The sequence below is a fragment of the Ziziphus jujuba genome, chromosome 3 (assembly GCF_031755915.1).
Source record: "Ziziphus jujuba cultivar Dongzao chromosome 3, ASM3175591v1".
Taxonomy (NCBI): Eukaryota; Viridiplantae; Streptophyta; class Magnoliopsida; order Rosales; family Rhamnaceae; genus Ziziphus; species Ziziphus jujuba.
In genome coordinates this window covers 14,219,500-14,238,488 of record NC_083381.1, presented here as the reverse complement: position 1 = coordinate 14,238,488, position 18,989 = coordinate 14,219,500, and the positions used below count along the sequence as shown (strand labels likewise).

Here is an 18,989-nt window from a genome sequence, read left to right as displayed (position 1 = left end):
TCTAAGCTTAGTTAAATTCTTACGGCATGTTTGGGTAAAAGTAAAATTAGTAGGAATATAATTTCTTTGAGAAAGTGATAATTGTTTTTTGTTTGGATATTTATTCTGAAGTGAAAAAGTGTGGACTCAAAAAATTAGATTCCCACTAATGTAGAAAGATATGTAGAAAAGTTGTTCCCATCTATAGATATCATTTTGAGAATTCCAGATAAAATAGTTTTAAAAATTTTTTAAAATACATATTTATCCTAAATTTATTATACAATATTAAATTTAATTACTTTTCAATTTCAACTTTCCCATTATTCACCAAACAGATCAAGAAAAAAAAAATTCTCAGGAAACTAAATTTCGAAAATCAATTTCTTTTTTAACTTTGATACTTCCCAAACACCCCGTTAAGATAAGATGCTTGTACTCTAAGAAAGAGGGTAAAGGTTCAAAGTACCTCCCTCTCAATCTATAAACATAGATGTGTACAGATTGTCCAATCAACATGGATGTGTCTAACGTATACCGTAACCCTTCAAATTCCAACCTTTTAACTTATAGCCTAAAAAAATAAAATAAAATATCCCTAGTTGAATTCTTGTTCTTCGTCGTTTATATGTAATAGAAACAGTCTCATATAATAGAAATAGTCTCTCTCTGTATATATCTATCTTTCCCCTTTGAACGTTAAAACTTTTTTTTTTTTTTCAACTTTTGCAGTGGCTAAAAAGTCATGCTCTTCAACCTGTTCAAGGGCTAAAAATAAGAAGGCACACTCTTTGTCGACCTTACTACCATCATCATCATCATTAAAATATTTATTATCACCAAGTTGGTCAGGTTTTGATTTTGATCTTTTGGGTTTAATCTTGGACAAATGGTCCTTCTTTCTGATTATATAAGGTTTAATGCCGTTTGCAAATCATGGCATTCCATAGCTTTGTTTTACAAAGAAAACCGCATGTGGCAAAGCAACCACCAGCCTCCATGGCTATTGACGTGCCATATACACAACAAAAGTTTCAATTAGAGTTTATATAATTTCATTTCTACTGAAATCTGCAAGTTTTAAGTTAGATATCCCTGATATTACTTGTAATGCTTTAGATTTGTGTGCTGTTTCCTGGTCTCACGGTTGGTTGCTAGTTTATGAGAAAAACAACAATTCCAATTCCACCATGATGATGGTTTTAAACCCACTTTCTAGTCAAAAATTTCATCTTCCTCAATTCATAGAACCACACCGCATTGATTTAGCTGCATTATCAAGAGACCCTTCTTTGTTGTAAGTTGTTATCGTGCTTATTGTAGAATGCTTGGTGTCACCTTTGATGGTGTAATTGTGTCTATAGATATAATCAGTGAAGATATTGATAAAAGTGACTCTTCTCGGTACCTCAAGGTTAGCCAAAGTGCACCAACTTTGGAGGTACCATCGTGTGATCTAGATGGATACTTCGTGAAAGCCATAAATGGAGATCTTCTTTTGGTGTATAGATATTTTTGTCCTGATAGTTGGAATTCTAAGACATACATAATACACAAAGTGATAGACTCAAAAGGAAACTTGAACGTATTCAAGCAGAGACTTTGGATGGTCAATGTTTATTCTTAGGAAACGATAATTGTGGTTTATCAATTTTAGCATCAAATTATCCTGGATATTAGCACTTCTTCTTTTTTCTTTTTTTTCTTTTTTTTCGTTTCAAGTTCTTTTAAAATTTTCTGTAAGTTAAATATTATCGTCAATATTTATAATTATGCAGTGGAAATCTAGACTTCTCTAGATCCATTGCTTAATATTCTACATCCCCTTGAAGACACTTCTTTGGGTTTCCATTGGCAGCTCGTCATAAACTTTTGTATATATATATATATATATATAATGAAATATGGTTCATATTGAACTTTGGTATAATGCAATCTTCACAAGGGTGGTTTTTTCCTGTTAAAAAGTGATATTATCAAGATTTTGCAGGCTAGTAAGTTGCAGTGCTATTATTATCGGCATTTATCCAAAAACCTATTACTGGCAATCAATTTGTAGATATATTATATATAATAAGGAGTCCTGAACAAATTTTAATCCAAAACAATAATAGACAACATATCAATTGGTTTTTGCTTCAAATCATACTTAGGCTTCTTCTGATTAAACTACAATAAAAATAATCATATTAAAAATCATTTAAATTAGTTATGAAACGAGATTTATTTTTATAAATGTTTTTTTCTTTCTTTTTACGATTAGAAATGACTATCATAATGGTCGTATTATCATTCACTTATGCTCTAGTCTAAGAACATTATTAAACGAGCCATTAGAAAACAGCATGTAAACACAAAAGAAAGGTAAAAATAATAATAATAATAAAGAGAAAAGAAAAATAAAGGAGGACATGGATAGGAATGAAAAACTAGCTCTATTCTAATCAATTTCATCAATAAAGCAGTTTTAACTAGTCCATGACTCCCAAATTGGGAGAACAATAGACAACCTCAACAAGCAAAGATCCGTCAAATTTTCATCATACCCTTTAGCCCTTTACCTTCTTCTCTTCCGCTGTTTCAACTTCAACTTTTTTTTTTTTTTTTTTTTTTTTTTTGATATTGAGAGGGTATATGGGAAATTTGAATCGAGAATCATTGTCTAAGAAAATTGTGACACTGAATTGTCCTTGCAGGCATCCATGGTAGGACTTAAGCCAATATAAATTTAATTGATAACGAAAATTAAGTTCACATAAAGGCTCAATGAAGCACGTAAAGTATATACTATACCAGTAGTGATTCCTCATAATCAAAACCAATGAGCTAGAACTCCATATGACCATATTTATAGTGTCACCAAACTAAAAATTCCTTGTCTACAAGTGCTTGTTCTTTCAGGATTTTTCATAAACTTCCCAGTGTTTTCTTTGTAACTTCCTATTCTTTTTCCTTCTCAGAGGGGAAAGAAGATAGCAGATAGATGCCACATTTTGTTAGATATTGATAGGCAACTAGGTTAATATGTTTCAAGTTTATGATCAGGATATCCAAATCACCAAAAATCATGTACATCAAAATAAAATAAAAAATGAAAGAAATTTGAATTCCATATCTATGCAAGTAATTAATAAATTTAAATCAGAAAAACAATTACTTCGTGTACAAGAAACTGTATCCAAAACTTAGCCAAAGCTCTTTGATGGGGATCTTTGGGGAGCAGAGAATTGGGAAATTGGTTTGCCACCATTAATAAGAACTGGGATTTTCTCCATAGTTAGTGTAAGAACATGTTTCTCTGTAAACCGTAAACTAGATTTTTCTTCCAAGTAAAGAAGGGACATAATTTAGATTTATATTAAAAATTGTTTGTATGAACTATGAAGAATGCAAAGGGAAACACGTTTTTCTTTCTTTAGTATAATCTTAAACATAGGGGAAAAAGATTTAAAAGAAATAAAAATATGAAAGCAAACAAACCATCAAAGGAAAAATGATCAGAACTTAGCCACACGACAATTACTATCCAATATCAATTAGTTGTTTCTGAGAGAAATCTCACTATCAAAATTTTCCAGAATTGCTAATAATTTGTCATAATTAGTTCAATTTCAAGGTTAGGATCAGGATCCAAATCAACAAAATGATCAAAGTGAAAGAAATTGGTTATATTTGCATAAAAATTCATATATATGTGTGTGTGTGTATATATATATATATATATGCAATCATGCTACAAAAGCACCACATAGAGAGCATTGCATGTGTCTAATATCTTGCAATATATTATGGTCCCAGGCGTGTACGTGGTGTTTTTTTATAGCAAAATCATATATATATTTATATAAAAAAAAAAGTCATGTCAAAGTGAAATTACTTTTTCTACAAGAAAGAAGTAGTCTAACAGTAAACATTTACATATTTTATTGGAACCTATATATGAGGAAATGCTTTAGAAGATCCTGAACCTATTTGCTTGCTTCCCTCTGATCCAAGTTTAAGTAGTCCCTAGTTAAGTTGCACCATGATGTTAACGCTTGGAAAATTACAAGTTATACCTTTCAACTTTAAACTCAAGTTTCAATTTACCTCATAATATATTTTTCTAAAAGGAATTTGCCTTCTAAACTTTTGGCATTGTTTGATAAAATTCACCCATCAATATTAAAATTGCTTGTTTATGTAAATAAAAAAGTTTAGAAGGCAAATTGAAACTTGAATGGAAACACAAAGAGTATTTTATAATTTTCTCTCCAAGCTAATAAACAAGTCATTAGTCAACATTAAAATACAGGGGCTTTTCCTTTTTCCTTCTTAGTCCAATAGTTCGGCTAATTGACCTTACTCGTGCAGAGACTGTTACAGTATCACTTTACTAAAGCAATAACAACTACGCATAGATCCTCCGTGTGCTTTAAGTAGAAAGTGTTATGTGACACAGAAAAATTATTCAAAAATACCTCATAGAGTTGGAAGTTTTAAATATTTTAAGAAACTAAAAAGAAGAAAAGATGCACGAGCCACTCTTTCTTAAATGAGGTAGAAAAAGACAACGAAAATTGGTTGGGGGTAGACCATGTAGCTCACTTATTTGTATCATTTTTTCATTTCGTGCTACATCAATAACTTTTTTCTAGACTTATTATTCCCAAAAAATAAAAATAAAAATTAAAGAAGAAAAATATTTGTAGATTCATATTTCATTGTTTATTGGAAAAGTAATACAGCTAGTTATCGAGAGGACATATATCATATCAAACTCTCATAACACAACCAACAGAAACTTTAAATGAATAGAAAAAATAAACAAAGCTAACCTATAACTGAAAACCATACAAAGCTTTTTTTGCTTCTTTTCTTCTTTTTTTTTTTTTTTTTTTCAGTTCCCCTTGTAACCTTTCCGATGTGCATCAAGTGAGGCAACTTAAAAAAAAGAAGAGAAAATTCCATTTGACTCATAAGCCAAAGAAGGCTATGTTCATGGCAAGTGTAGCAAATGTGGAAGTGATGAAATCTAATCCTTGTACTTCATTGCAGACATCTGGAAGCCGGGCATGTCGAATGAGGAAGAAAACTTCTCGACGTCAGCCTTGAGTGCTTCGATGTCCTTGTTGTTCACAAGTCCCTTGTTGAAGTCCTTCAATAGCTTCCCATGTTCTTTCTGGATGCTCAAGGTGATGGTTACGGCTCGGTGGAGGAACTCTCCAATCTGCTCAAAGTCCTTCTCGAGCAAACCTCTTGATGTCATGGCTGGGGTACCTATCGATAAAATCTCCGATTAGTCCAAGATTCATGCCAAATGTAGCAAGACAAATTCAACAACTTGAATCACTAGAAACAAGCTATAGTAAACGATAGTAATAATAAAAGGTTTTCAAAGGTAAATCTTTGAAACATGTACAAAAACAGAAAGTCCAATTGTTTTCTTCTCTGTCTTTTTTCACAATTCATCTTTGAATTTCTTCAAACACCACCATGACAACAGATTCCTTGGAGCATCAAATTATAACTCCAAACCCAAGTAAGGAAAATGCATATAGAAGTTCTTACCAATACGAACTCCTCCAGGAGCTAAGGCACTGCTGTCACCGAACACCGCATTCTTGTTGACAGTAATGTTGCATAGGTCACAAAGCTTCTCGACCTTGTTGCCTGAGAAAACATCGTCAGGATATTAGAACTGGAATGAACAGGAGACAAAATCAATATCCATGACCATCAAATTAGTTTGAATTCTCATTTACCAGTCAAACCAAGAGGCCTGAGATCCCAAAGAACAAGATGGTTCTCAGTTCCTCCAGTGACAAGCTTGTATCCCTTGCTAATCAAGAAGTTTCCGAGGGCAACTGCATTGGCCTTGACTTGTTTAGCATATGCTTTGAACCCAGGTGACAGGGACTGCTTCAGGGCAACAGCAAGGGCACCGATCTGATGATTGTGAGGACCACCCTGGAGGGAGGGGAAAACAGCAAAGTTGATCTTGTCTTCAAAGTCATAAACTGCACCCTCAGGCTGACCCTTCTTGGCTGGTTTAGGACCCTTCCTGTAGAAGATCATACCAGACCTAGGACCCCTCAGACTCTTATGGGTAGTGGTTGTAACAATGTCACAGTATTCAAAGGGGTCCGCAGCTTCCTATTCCAACAAGAACAACAATAAAATTAGAGTAAGAACAACAGGGACAAATTAGATTTAGATTAACGGAAATTCACATGCTTTATTTCCGATTTGAAAACACAATTACATTACACATCTATATATACAAAAAAACAGCATGAACTAAATAAAAGGACCCAGTTTTATGTGTTCTCATCAGATCCAGTAATTGGCATACCAATAAAGGCATCCAAACTATACTTACAAACATAAAATGCAGGGCTAGATCTACTTCATAATTTATAACTCAAAAGTAACACACAAAATCTCATTATTCCACCGACAACAAATTTCTTAAAGTAAATTCATTTGAAATTTTATCCTAAAGATGGTCAATGTCATATGTAGACCTGCATGTACAGTGCATGTACTATTTCACTATGAAATCAAAGCTTAGAAACAAAATTCTCAAAACCGTGCATTGCAACGCTAATTACAACATAACATTGAGTTGTCAATCAAGCATGAAAAAGAAAATCAAACATGCTAGACAAATTGGAAAAAGGAAGTTAATCAATATTTTTACAGAACGTGAAAATCTTCAAAAACCCAGACCTTAATCTTAAAAAAAGATTAAAGAAGAAGCAAATAGCAGATCTGCATGGAACAGAAAAACACAAATCCCAAATTCAAAACACGAAATTATGTTCAAATCATGCAAAAACTAAATCTTTCCAATCATGTACAACCCCAAATAACACACAGATCTGACACCAAATACACCAAATTAACACATGCAACAAAACCAAAATTTCAACAACACCAAAAATAAACAACAAACCCAAAGTCATACCTGAGCAGCAACAAGGCCACTAATGTGAGCCATATCACAGAGCAAAAGAGCACCGCACTTATCAGCAACAGCTCTGAATTTAGCATAATCCCAATCCCTAGGGTACGCACTCCCACCGCAAATGATCAACTTGGGCCTGAAATCCAAAGCCTTCTCTTCCAACTTGTCGTAATCGATATACCCAGTTGTGGAATTCACCTTGTAAGGCAAACTCTCGAAGTAGATCGAAGTCGCGGAGATCTTCTTCCCACCGGAGGTGTAATACCCATGAGTCAAATGCCCACCAGAAGGGAGATCCAAACCCATGATCCGATCATGGGGTTGAAGAACCGCTGTGTAGGCGGCGAAGTTGGCCGGAGATCCAGAGTAAGGCTGGACATTGACACCCCATTTGGTTGGGTCCAAGTGGAAAGCTTGGAGTGCTCTGGCTCTGCAGAGGTTCTCGATCTCGTCGATGAACTCGTTGCCACCGTAATAACGGTTTCCGGGCATACCCTCTGAGTATTTGTTCGTCAGGGCGCTTCCGAGAGCCTCTATGACTGCGAAGGAGGTGAAGTTTTCCGAGGCAATGAGCTCGATACCTCTGCATTGCCGGCGTTTCTCTTTCTCTATGAGGTCGTGGATTTCTGGGTCTACGACATCGAGAGGTGTGTTTCCCCAGTCGTTAACGGGATCCATTGGAGAAGGCAGAAAAAGAGAGGGTTTGTGTGTATAGAGAGAGAGAGAGAGAGAGAGAGAGAGAGGAAAAAATTGTTGGTATTTTCATGGTGGAAATCTGAGTCTTATAAAGAAGAGGGAGGTGTGGGCTGAAATTACTGTTATACCCCTTGTAGCCTTAAATTTGTATGATTTTTCAAGATTTTAGGTGGGGTGTGTGTTATTTTAACCTTGTTGTTGGTGTGTGGTGGTGGCCTATCCACAATAGTTTTTCACTCTTTTATTTCTTTTTTCTTTTTTTTTTTCCCTTTTACTTTAAAATATCTGTTTGTCACAAATTATTTCGGAATGTTTTCCTTTATTTATAATTTTAAGAGCCACACTTTTTTTTCTTTAAACACTTTTTTATGTCTCTGTGAACTCCAAACTCATTTTCATGACTATAACCTATTTTTATTTTGTCTTGTTTGTTTGCTACAAGTTTTAAAATTGATCTATTCATGATTTTGCTTTTATCATCTGAAATATTGTTCTTAAAAACAATGAAAGTGTAAAAGACAAAATTCTAGAAAACAGATCAGATTTTATAATTTTATGTATTCAATTTATTCATTCCTCCGCAAATGCATTGATTCATTAAGTACGTTTGATCAGGTTGAATCTCCTTCAAGCTTTTGAGGCTTTTTTATGTGAATTCAAGCTGTAAAAAGGCTAATAGATGGATAAATGACAGCAACTTATATAAATTTAATAAACTGGAGTTTATCTCTATGGAATATTATCATACCAGTTCATAATTATTATTATTATTATTTTTTTATTTTAGGTTGGGGATTTTAATTATAGATATTTGTTAGAAAAAAACAATGGTTCTACTATTAAGCTGTTTAAATGGAAACTAGTTAATTGTCTTACTCACTGTAGCAGAATTTTTTGTAAATGGTGTCTTATTTGGTTTAGAATCCAAATTTTGTCCAACAAATTACCAAAAACTCTAATTTTGTCCCATTATGTATTTATATATTATCAAAAAACAAAAGTATATATAATATGTGTGTGTGTGTATTTTAAAGAAAGAAACAGAAAAATATTTTGTTGTATATAAAACACAATCAATGAAAATGAAAAAAGAAATAATAGGGGGCATAAGGGGAAAAAAATCACCTGATTTCTGATTTCTGATGTAATTAATATGGAGGTGTAAATATGTAGCAGGGTATAAAATATATATATATAAATAAATAAATAAGAGCTATATTATATTATATATTTTTAAAGTTTCTTTTAATTATCACAAGATATTTTTATAAAATTATAAAAATATAAATATTAGTATATTCGATTGTAATAAAAAAAAATTTAAAAATATACAGTATAATATACCTAATAAAAAAAAAAATTTGCATCTATTATTACCAAAAAAAAAAAAAATTACATCTATGAATTATATATTATGATTTGTACTGTCTTTTAATCAATAAAACCAATCATATTGTCTTACCATCTATTAATTTCTTATTATGTTTATATATCTACTTATACACTAGATCCATTTATGTTTTTCTTTTTCATTTTTCATTTTTTTTTTCTGAGAGAAATTTAATTAATGAAAAAATGCCTAAGATTTAATAAAGAGTGAAATTACAAGTTTGAGGATCATTAAGTAGTCAAATATACTGATTAAAAATGGATTGATTTTTATGAAAAGTTTGTCAGAAATGGACAATGACAACAATTTATTGTCATTGGCTGTATTCGAGAAAACTATACTATATGGGACGATTTATTAGATAGTTATATTGTTGGAATTTAAATAGTTCACATTATTTATAAGTAATTGATTTTGATTCTAGTAAAAAAAAAAAAAAAAACATTGATCTTTGGCAAAAAAATAAATATTATTGATTACTTTTACAAATGCAAGACAACTCAATTAATTGAAAGTATGGAGAGTAATAAATATATTTTCGTTTAGAGGGGTAAATTTTAATTGATAAAAATATTGAAGAATAATTACTATTTATTTATATGAAGTTAGTACATTAATCGAACAATCACAAAAATCACTATTTTCTTAAATAATAAAAAAAATGGACTTAAATAAATAATAATGCTCATCTTATTATGCCAATAAATTGCCTTGTTTTGTCATTCAAAAAACTAAAAAATTGCCATGTTTTGGTTTTAGTAGGTTCCTGTATGCTATTATTCATCCAAAAAAAAAAGGGTCCTATATTCTATTCGTTTTTGTATGTGGTAAATAAAATATATGTTATATTGTAAAAATTAAAATCAATTAATGTCCATGTGTAATCTAAAAAAATTACACCCTGTGTTGGCCAACTATTTTAAGAACGTTCCCAAAATAAAAGCAAACAGTTTGGCAAACTTTTTTCAAAAACAATTTTAAAAATAAATTGAAAATAAAATAAAATTTAAAAAACAGTAAAACGATTTTCCCACTGTTTTGATAATAATGAAACCCATGCGCGTTTCTCTTTGTTTTCTTCTCCTTCATCGCTTGTCTTCTCACCCCTAATACAACACCATGCTTGAACAGATCTGCAACTTCTCAAATGCCACCCATTCATTGTGTTCATCATTAAGTTTTAGGCTTTACTTTTCTTCTTTTTTATTTTTTATTTTCTTCACTAATCTAGGTCTAAGATTTTTCTCAATTTTATTTGTTCTTTTTTATTGATTCTAGTTTCACACTCTATTCTCTTTTTGTTTTTCACCAATATGTATATAACGTTTTTCACAATTTTTTTTTTTCTGTTATTCATCGATATTCTTTATTTATTTTTTGAGATAAACCAAGTGGAATATATACAGAGCAGCATATTAGTAAAAAGTAGTAACTTTCCATTCGTTACAGTTCTTTTTTTTGGTGATTTGAGTTTATATGTGATTTTTTTTATATATTTTTAAATTATATTTGTTCTTTATTTTTTCCTTTACTTCTAAATGTTTTTAATGTTGATAGGGTTTTCTTTATTGAGATTCTATACTTTATCGATGATTTGAATTGCGCTGTGATTTTTAAAAATTTTTAAATTATATATATATTTTTTTGAAAAATGATATTTTAAAAATAAAAAGTAAAAAATATTGTTTTTTATTTTTTTTAATTTTTTGCATGGCAAATGTTGTTACATCTACCTTATATGGAAATAAATTCTTACAATCCACCTTGACCGTGAGACATCACATTCAAGATTAAAAGCATTTTTTAAAATGGCAATCTTATGCCAAAAAACTAAAAATTCCAATGCAAGATTAATCTTCCCAGTCCCCAAAACAAAGAGACTAGAGAGAATTGAATTTGCACCAAAATAGGACCATTTGAACAACGTAATGTGCAAGAAATATAGTTTATTACAGGGACAGTAAATTGATAAAACTATTATTTAAAACAATAATGATAAATTTGAATCCCCATATTCAAAATGAAAAAAATAAAAAGTGTGCAAGAAATATCAATTTCATATAATTTATACAAAATGAAAAATTTTTGGTTCACCGAAAAAGAAAAATTCGTAGAGAGATAGAGATATAGAATGAGTTAATGATGTGATCACAATGTCACTTTTAGGGGTTGGTAAAGTATTTGGATGTACTGGTTTAGAATTTTTTTTTTAACCTTTTCAAGAAATTTATGATTTTGAAGTTTGAGAGGTTTGTGGGTTGGTGAAGGGTAATTTTGTCATTTTAAGTACACCAACTCCTTAGATGTTGACATTTTCCTTCCCTACCCAAACTCATCCATCTTTTTGGGCTGTTTTGTTTTGTGGGGTGTGAGTGCACCTTCAATTAAGTACGACTAAAAAGCTGTATATGAGCACCACATCTATTTCTCTCATTTTTAATTGCTCAAATTTTTTAATTAATCATTTTTAATACATAAAACTAAGGCTGTGTTCTCAAGTAAGATGTGGATTTAGTTTACACCAAAGTGTATGGAATTTTGGACACACCTCACCAAACACACACCAACCTAGATAAGCGTTTTTTGTAAAGTCTGCTGAAGTATTTGCAGGCTTGCTTAGCTTGTGCAATAAAATTCCAAGTGGGACATAAATAAATAAATAAACTCTATATACTTATTTTTATTTATCAAATTTTTACATATAAAATTAAATTCATCAAGACTAAAGGTTAAAATAGATATATATGAATAAAAAATTATAAATTAATTTATTATCCAAATTTTAATAAACAAGATTGGTGAACATAATATTTTTTTGATTTTCAGAGTGAGAGATGAATCAGAATATTTGTACGAAAAACAAGTTGTTTTACAACTCGATTTGTTATATGAATTTATGTGAAGATAACAAATTGTTAGTTGGTGAAAAGACTTTGGTTTTCTTTCTTTGTAGAAAAATGTCACATTTGTTGGTAGATGAGAAAATGCCACTTTAGGGTATTTTAAAATACCATCTTTGGGGTTGGTGGTGGTTACTTGGTCAAGTAGATTGAATGAAACCTTGATGTAGATGTGCCTTTGGGTTGAATGACTCACCTATTATGCTTTTTGTATATTAAGATCATAGATGATATCGTTCCTTATCAATAACATGGTATTAATTTGTGTATGTAATGAACGTTCACGTTAATGAAATATCAACAACCATATTATCTATGTTCAATTTTTCTTTTTCTTTCTTTTATTTATCTATCTTCAATTTGATGATGCAAAAAATATTTGTATAAAGTTTATTTATTTATTTATTTTTTAAAACTAGGGCATGTAAATCCAGACCAGGGATTATTGTTTGATAACTGATATGTTCTCGCAAGAATTATAAGGTTCCTTTGGAAACATAACTAGATTAAGCTAACCAATTTGAATTTTTTTTTTTTCTAATCAAATGTGGCTCAACTTAAATAATTCAACTTGATTGGATGTATACATTTGAAATGAATATATAAAGTTTGAACTTTATTTGTGAAATGTGGGTATGTATGTGTTTTAAAGGAGGTACCCTAAAAGCAAAGAAATAGGCTTTAAGGGATTAGTATTGAGTGCTTAAAGGGAATAGTATATAGAACACAATTTTTTTTTTTTTTTTTTGGGGGGACAACAATGTAATATATAAGTTGACAATTTCTTTCCAATTCCAAACAAGTGGGATTCACTACTTCTCTTACATTATTTGATACTACATATTAATTTTCTAATTATAGTATTATGTTTAAATTCCAAGTTGCTAAAAAAAAATAAAAAATAAAACCAAAATATCTTTTTTTTTCTTTTTTTTTTTTAAAAAAAGGTAGTGGACTAGTCTGTGTGGGATTAGTAAAAAGGAAAAAAAAAAAAAAAAAAAAAGAATGAAAAAAGGATCGTGCACCGCACGAGACCACCGTGGCACATGGTAATATTCCCCTGCTGCTTTGCTACCTTTCCTACCCGTGGGACCACCCTGACCCCCCCTCACGTTTTCTTGTCCATTCAGATATTTTCACATTTCTTTTATTTTTATTTTTTAAATTTTATTTCCTCCTTAAGTATCACCGACGCTCAAACTTTTTTTTTTTTTAATAAAATGGAAATTAATTTTTTTGCACTTTCACAGATCTAGCAGAGTAGAATCCATATCCCAAATTCCATCGGCAAATAGGGTGGGACGGGACCCGATCTACACCATCAACAACGGTCAAATATGATCACAGTCGATTAGTCTCTCAAGCCGACAGTAGATGAGCCTAAAAATGGAAAACCAAAAATAAAATAAAATTAAAAATAAAAACGACACACAACGAGGTACTTAAAAATTACCGTACAACAGCTTGATTATGTGTGCCAGACGCGCGTGGATCTACGCGCTCTCACGAGTCCAATTCGTCACCGATTCTCCACTTCTTTCCTTTATTTGTCGGTAAATGCGGCTCGATCTGCTATTCTGCTTTGTTTTATTTATCAATTTCATTTTTTTTTTTACTTTAATTAATGAAAATGTTTCATTTATATATATTTTTATAAAAGTACATTATATCAAAAAGTAGAAAAAAAAAATTATATTACGAAATGATGCTGTCTCAAACCTTGCATTCTGAAAACAAAAACAGAAAAGGAAAATATTTATATATTTGCTGACATTTGTGAAAAATATAGCAACTTTTATTAAAATGTTAATTTTAGGAAAGTATTAAAATGTTATTTAGTTTTTTTTTTTTTAATCATAAATGCTAATTAGTTTTATGAATTAATTTTTGGAAAGTATTTGTGAAAAGTATCGTAACGTCAATTGAAACGTTGACGAAAATGATTTCATCATGACATTACCGCCTTTTTCGGGAAGTACAGCTTTTTTATTTTATTTTATTTTATTTTTTTTAATCTTTTGTTAAATAAGTACAGTTTTTTTTTTTTGTGTCAATTGAAAAGTGTGAAACAAGTAAATTAACTATTTAAAATTTATCAGTTTACACAGTAATCTTAATTCAGATTTTAATTATATTATTTTTATATTAAAATTTAAAAAATAAATATTTTAATAATAACTATTTATTTACATATAACATATAAATTTATTGGTAATTATTTAACAAATAATATTTTTTCAATTATTAACCAAAAAAATTAATATTTTTTCAATTATTTAGGTGTATTTTTTAGTATTAAGTGGGAAAAAAAAACTTGAAAAATTATTTTTTTTCCTGTAATAAAGTAGCACTAAGGTTATAAGGACATTTATATAATACAATTTTAATGCGTAATATAAGACTTGACAATTATACACAACCCATTTTGGAAACCTAATGTGTATTTACATTTATATTTCATATTCTATTCACTCTCATCTTATATAATATTATCCTTTTATGTATTTTTCGCTTGTTCTTTTTAGTTAATGTATCTCATAATCCTTGATGTTGGAGTTGGACCTTATTTTTTTGGTCTTTGTTGGTTTTAAAAAAAAAAAATTATCAATTTATACTTTTATAGGGTTTACATGGTTCAAAAGGTAATATTACACCACCAAAGTTTGCTTACCACATAAAATAACAAGAGATTAATAGTTGGCAAAAAACCTTATCCTAGATATATGAAAAAAAAAAAAAATGTTAGTTTCTTTTTTTCTTTTTTTGGGTAGTGAAGATAGATGATAATTTGTTCAAACTAATAAAGGGATAAAAGGCCATTTTAAATTTAGATGAAACCTGGAGGGAGTGGTAATTATTGACTTTTCTCTCTCTAGTGCTTATGCCTTTTCTTGTTTTATTTTGTTTGTTCGGTTATATTTCCTTTTCCATATTATAATCTATTAACCAAATGTCACAAAGAGTCAATTGTTAATTTGTACCTTAATTATATCAATGGGACCAATCTTTCTTTCATTCATATTTTAGTTCAACTAATCATTTATCCTTTTCCTGCAGGTTATTTTAAGTGGTCTTCTTCATTCATTTATCTTCCATTTGTTTTTTTTTTTTTTTTAAAAAAGCAAAAATCTCAATTTGTACTAGTACTCTAAATTATTTTGACCTGATTATAAATTATTTTGACTTGAGTATAAATTTTAAAGATTTGATATTTTATAGAATACTCGTCTTGGATTTCACGTCAGTATTCTATGTTATGATTTTTCGTGAAAGAGTTTTCAAAAGAACACTTAAATATAATAAAAGGAAAAAAGGAAATGAAGAGAGAGAAATAATATATATATATATATAGAGAGAGAGAGAGAGTTGCAGAAAGACCTAAGTTTAGGGGTGGACTTGATGCGGTTTGGTTCGGTTTTATAGATTTTTTTAAACTGAATTGATCAATTCGGTTTGGATTGGATACGGAACCAAACCAAATCGACCACCATGTTCCACCCGAACCGAACCAAACCGATGATCCTTGGTCAGTTTGGATTGGATTAACGGTTTAGATCGGTTTGGATCTCGGTCCAAATTTTTTTATTTATGCTATTTTGAGATAACAATTGTACACATTGGGTTCAAAATTGTATAAAATTTTTTTAGGCCTTTTTAATTATCAATCTTCAATCATATTCATACATTATATTTTGAATTAAGCATCTTTTTCAAGTTATTATCTAAATTAAATAATTTTAATATACATTCAACTAGCAAAAATACCAAATAAACTAACTATTAACTATAATGCAACATGAAACCATACAACTACAATACAAGTAAGATAATACAAAATAAAACCATATAACTATAATATAAGTCTACAACTACAACCTAATTATACAAATACATCATACACCAACAAATAAATTCTATAACAAATCTACAACCATTATTAATTATAAAATAGAATACAATCCATATTTGAAATTTTAAATTTTAAAATGAACTTATAATTAAATAAACTAACAATCCATAAAAATAAAAATTATTTTAAAAAGTCTTTTTCCACACTCTTCAATCTCATTCTCACAATAAATAAAATAATAGTTTTATTTTATAATTATATACTATATTTATATATAAAAGTAAAATAAAATGTTAGTTTAATTGATGATCGGTTTGGTGCGGGTTGGATTGGATAAATTTCATTCAACCTACAACCCGAACCGACTGTTTCAATTTTTTTTATATATTTAACCGAACCAAACCGATTAATAAATTAAAACCAACCCAAACCAAACCAAATATGTCGGTTTGGTCAGTTTGATCGGTCCGGTTCGGTTTTTGCCCACCCCTAGACCTAACGAGATAAATAAAACATGGTGACTTCACCATGCTACCATCTCTTTTTGTGGTATTGGAGGTTGAAGGTGAAATGCAAAAATTAGGATGGTTATGTAGGTAAAATTGTGAAGAAAATGAAACATAAAAAATAAGAAGAAAAAACACATTTCTACATTTTTTAAACTTTCAGTTTTGCATGAAAAATATATGAGGATTTTTAGTTCCTTTTATATTCTATGAGAATTTATTTTGAAATAAACTGTGCTGTTTGACTACTTTATTTTTCAAAATAATTATAATTTGAACCTCAACGAAAAAGAAGAAAAAAAAATAAAAATATGAGAAAATTTTGTAAGCATCATTAATTTTTAATGTTTTTTCTTTGTACAATGACACTTAGAGAAATTTATAGCTTAATTCAAAAGTTCAAGTTCACATTGGTGAATTTAATCACTTTTGCCTGATGAACATAGCTGGACTGGACTTGAAATCCAGCATTTTTAGCATCATTTGTGCATTTATAATTACCCCAAAAAACAAATTTATTTGTGCATTTATAGTTACAAAAATAATAATAATTATAAAATAAAAATTTTAAGCATATAAAACTAAAGTTTCTTTCAACATATTTTTTTGGTGGAATAAGTTTCTTTCAACATTTAAAAGAACACTACCATGTGATGAGATTTAGGTCCTCATGATTGCTGTCCAATTTCGTTAAAAAAAATCTTCAAAAATAATCTGAAAGTGACTTAAACTACAATTGTTTTCTTTGTTCTTTTTTCCCAAATACAGGGTTAGATTGAACTTAAACACCAAATACTACTACTTCAAGTAAACAATCTTGAAAATTATTAAGGCTGGATTTTGTTTGTCCCATAAGTTTCCTTCCTCTATTATTGTCTATAAAACTAAACAAATCTTATTAAAATTAATTTTAATGCTCATTATTTTTTAGTTGTTTTGAGAGCAGTTTGAAGAAGACAGAAGTGTTTCATAAAAAAAAAAAAAGAAAAAGAAAAAGAGAAAGAAGATAAAAGTGATTTCCAAATGCTTGACCGAAAAACATAACCTGTTTTTTTTTTTTTTTTTAATAAAAAATTTCTAGATATTTTTACCCACGAACCACCTAATAAAATGAAAACTTAGTTTTCCTTGCATAGAAAGCATTATAAAACACACAACCAATATAATAGATTGCCACTTTTGCTTAATTAAACAAATGAATTTTGTTTTGGGTCATCAATTAAACAAATGAATTGATAATTCAAACTTCCAAGTTATTAGGGGGACAAAGACCTTTTGACAGTTAAAGTGTGAGCTTCACTTCGTAATTCAACATTTCAACCTTCAAAAATTTCCATTCTCCAAAACATAAAAAAACCATACAAACTTCTTTTTCCTTCTTTCTATTTTTCAATTTTCATTGTTTTATATTGATGTAGGGGAATTTAATCTTGGAATCTTTGTCTTGTGATTAATGGCTTTACTGTTAGATGGTCATAAAGAAGAACAAACAACATTAAACAAATAATTTTACCATTTGTTACAATTTAATGTTTATAAGGAATGAGGGTTTTAAGCTTAAAAAATTTCCATTTCCATGAATTAAAAACTGTATAATCAAACTTTTTGTTTTTTGGAGGGAAATCCCTATAATCAACTTTAAGCCAAAAAAAAAAAAAAAAATTGCTATTTGTTACAAGACTCAAAACCAATGATTATCACAAATAGAATTTAGCTAATATGGCAATAATTAATTGATTTTATTGTAAAACAAATAATCCAACCAATTAATTGTTTTCAAAAGCTGAAAATCTTTTTTCAAAGATAATTATTTTTTGTATAATGGTTGTAAGTTTAAATTCTTACACTCTTTAATAATTTTAAAAAATTTCAAATCTATATAATTAAAAATGCTATTATAAAGAATGTCTCATCAAACGGTATCCCTCATAAAAAAAAGTAGGTGGAAATGTTTACCAATAAAAAGAAAATCCTGTACATAAGCTATCAAATACCCTAACATAAGTTCATATCAGTACCAGTGACAATTCTATCTTAAACACAAAATATCTCAAATAAGATTACAAAAGCATATCCAATGGTTTTTTTCTATTAAAATCTATGTGATATTAATTTTAAAAAATATTTATATTTACATGATATTTTTTCTATTTAATAAATAATATTTTAAATAATTTTTTTTCCAATAAATTCTGTTTAAAATATTCTAAAATATTAATATGTAATTTTTTTATTTTAAAATTATATTTAATTAAAAAAATTAAAAATTTATATAGAAATTTTTTTTAATAAAAATTAATAAAAATAAATAAAATATTAACTCAGTATGTTTTATAGAACTTTCAATGTCTTTCATAATTTTTATTTTTTTATTACCATATAAGTTTGGCAGAATTAATATATAAAACTATTAGTAAAAATTATTTTTATATAAACAAAAAATTATTGAAAATACTATAAAAACTTTTCAAATAATTTAAAAAAAAAAAAAGAGAAATTATGCTGATGAATCACGGTCGTCCGTAGTATATGGGTCCCGCTTCACTTTCCGTGGCCTACGCAAGCGAAATTTTCACTCTTAATAAAAATTTTACCAGATCCACCAAACCCACCACCCCGGAAATCAAAAACAAAAATGACCCCAACCTTTGACTCAAAAACAAATCACAGCCGTCCAATATTCTCCATTCTAACCTATATATACACCCTCTTCTCCTAC

General features: G+C 29.2%; 1 protein-coding gene across 1 annotated transcript; it reads right to left on the bottom strand.

The window, feature by feature from the left end:
* Nucleotides 1–4,647: 4,647 nt before the first annotated feature.
* Nucleotides 4,648–7,680, bottom strand: LOC107422362 (serine hydroxymethyltransferase 4). The gene is made up of 4 exons (XM_016031801.4): nucleotides 6,929–7,680; nucleotides 5,724–6,114; nucleotides 5,530–5,631; nucleotides 4,648–5,238 (listed from the first exon to the last, which is right to left on the bottom strand). The coding sequence occupies exons 1-4, from the start codon at nucleotides 7,604–7,606 to the stop codon at nucleotides 4,994–4,996; spliced, it is 1,416 nt and encodes a 471-aa protein (XP_015887287.1). The 5' UTR covers nucleotides 7,607–7,680; the 3' UTR covers nucleotides 4,648–4,993.
* Nucleotides 7,681–18,989: the final 11,309 nt, after the last annotated feature.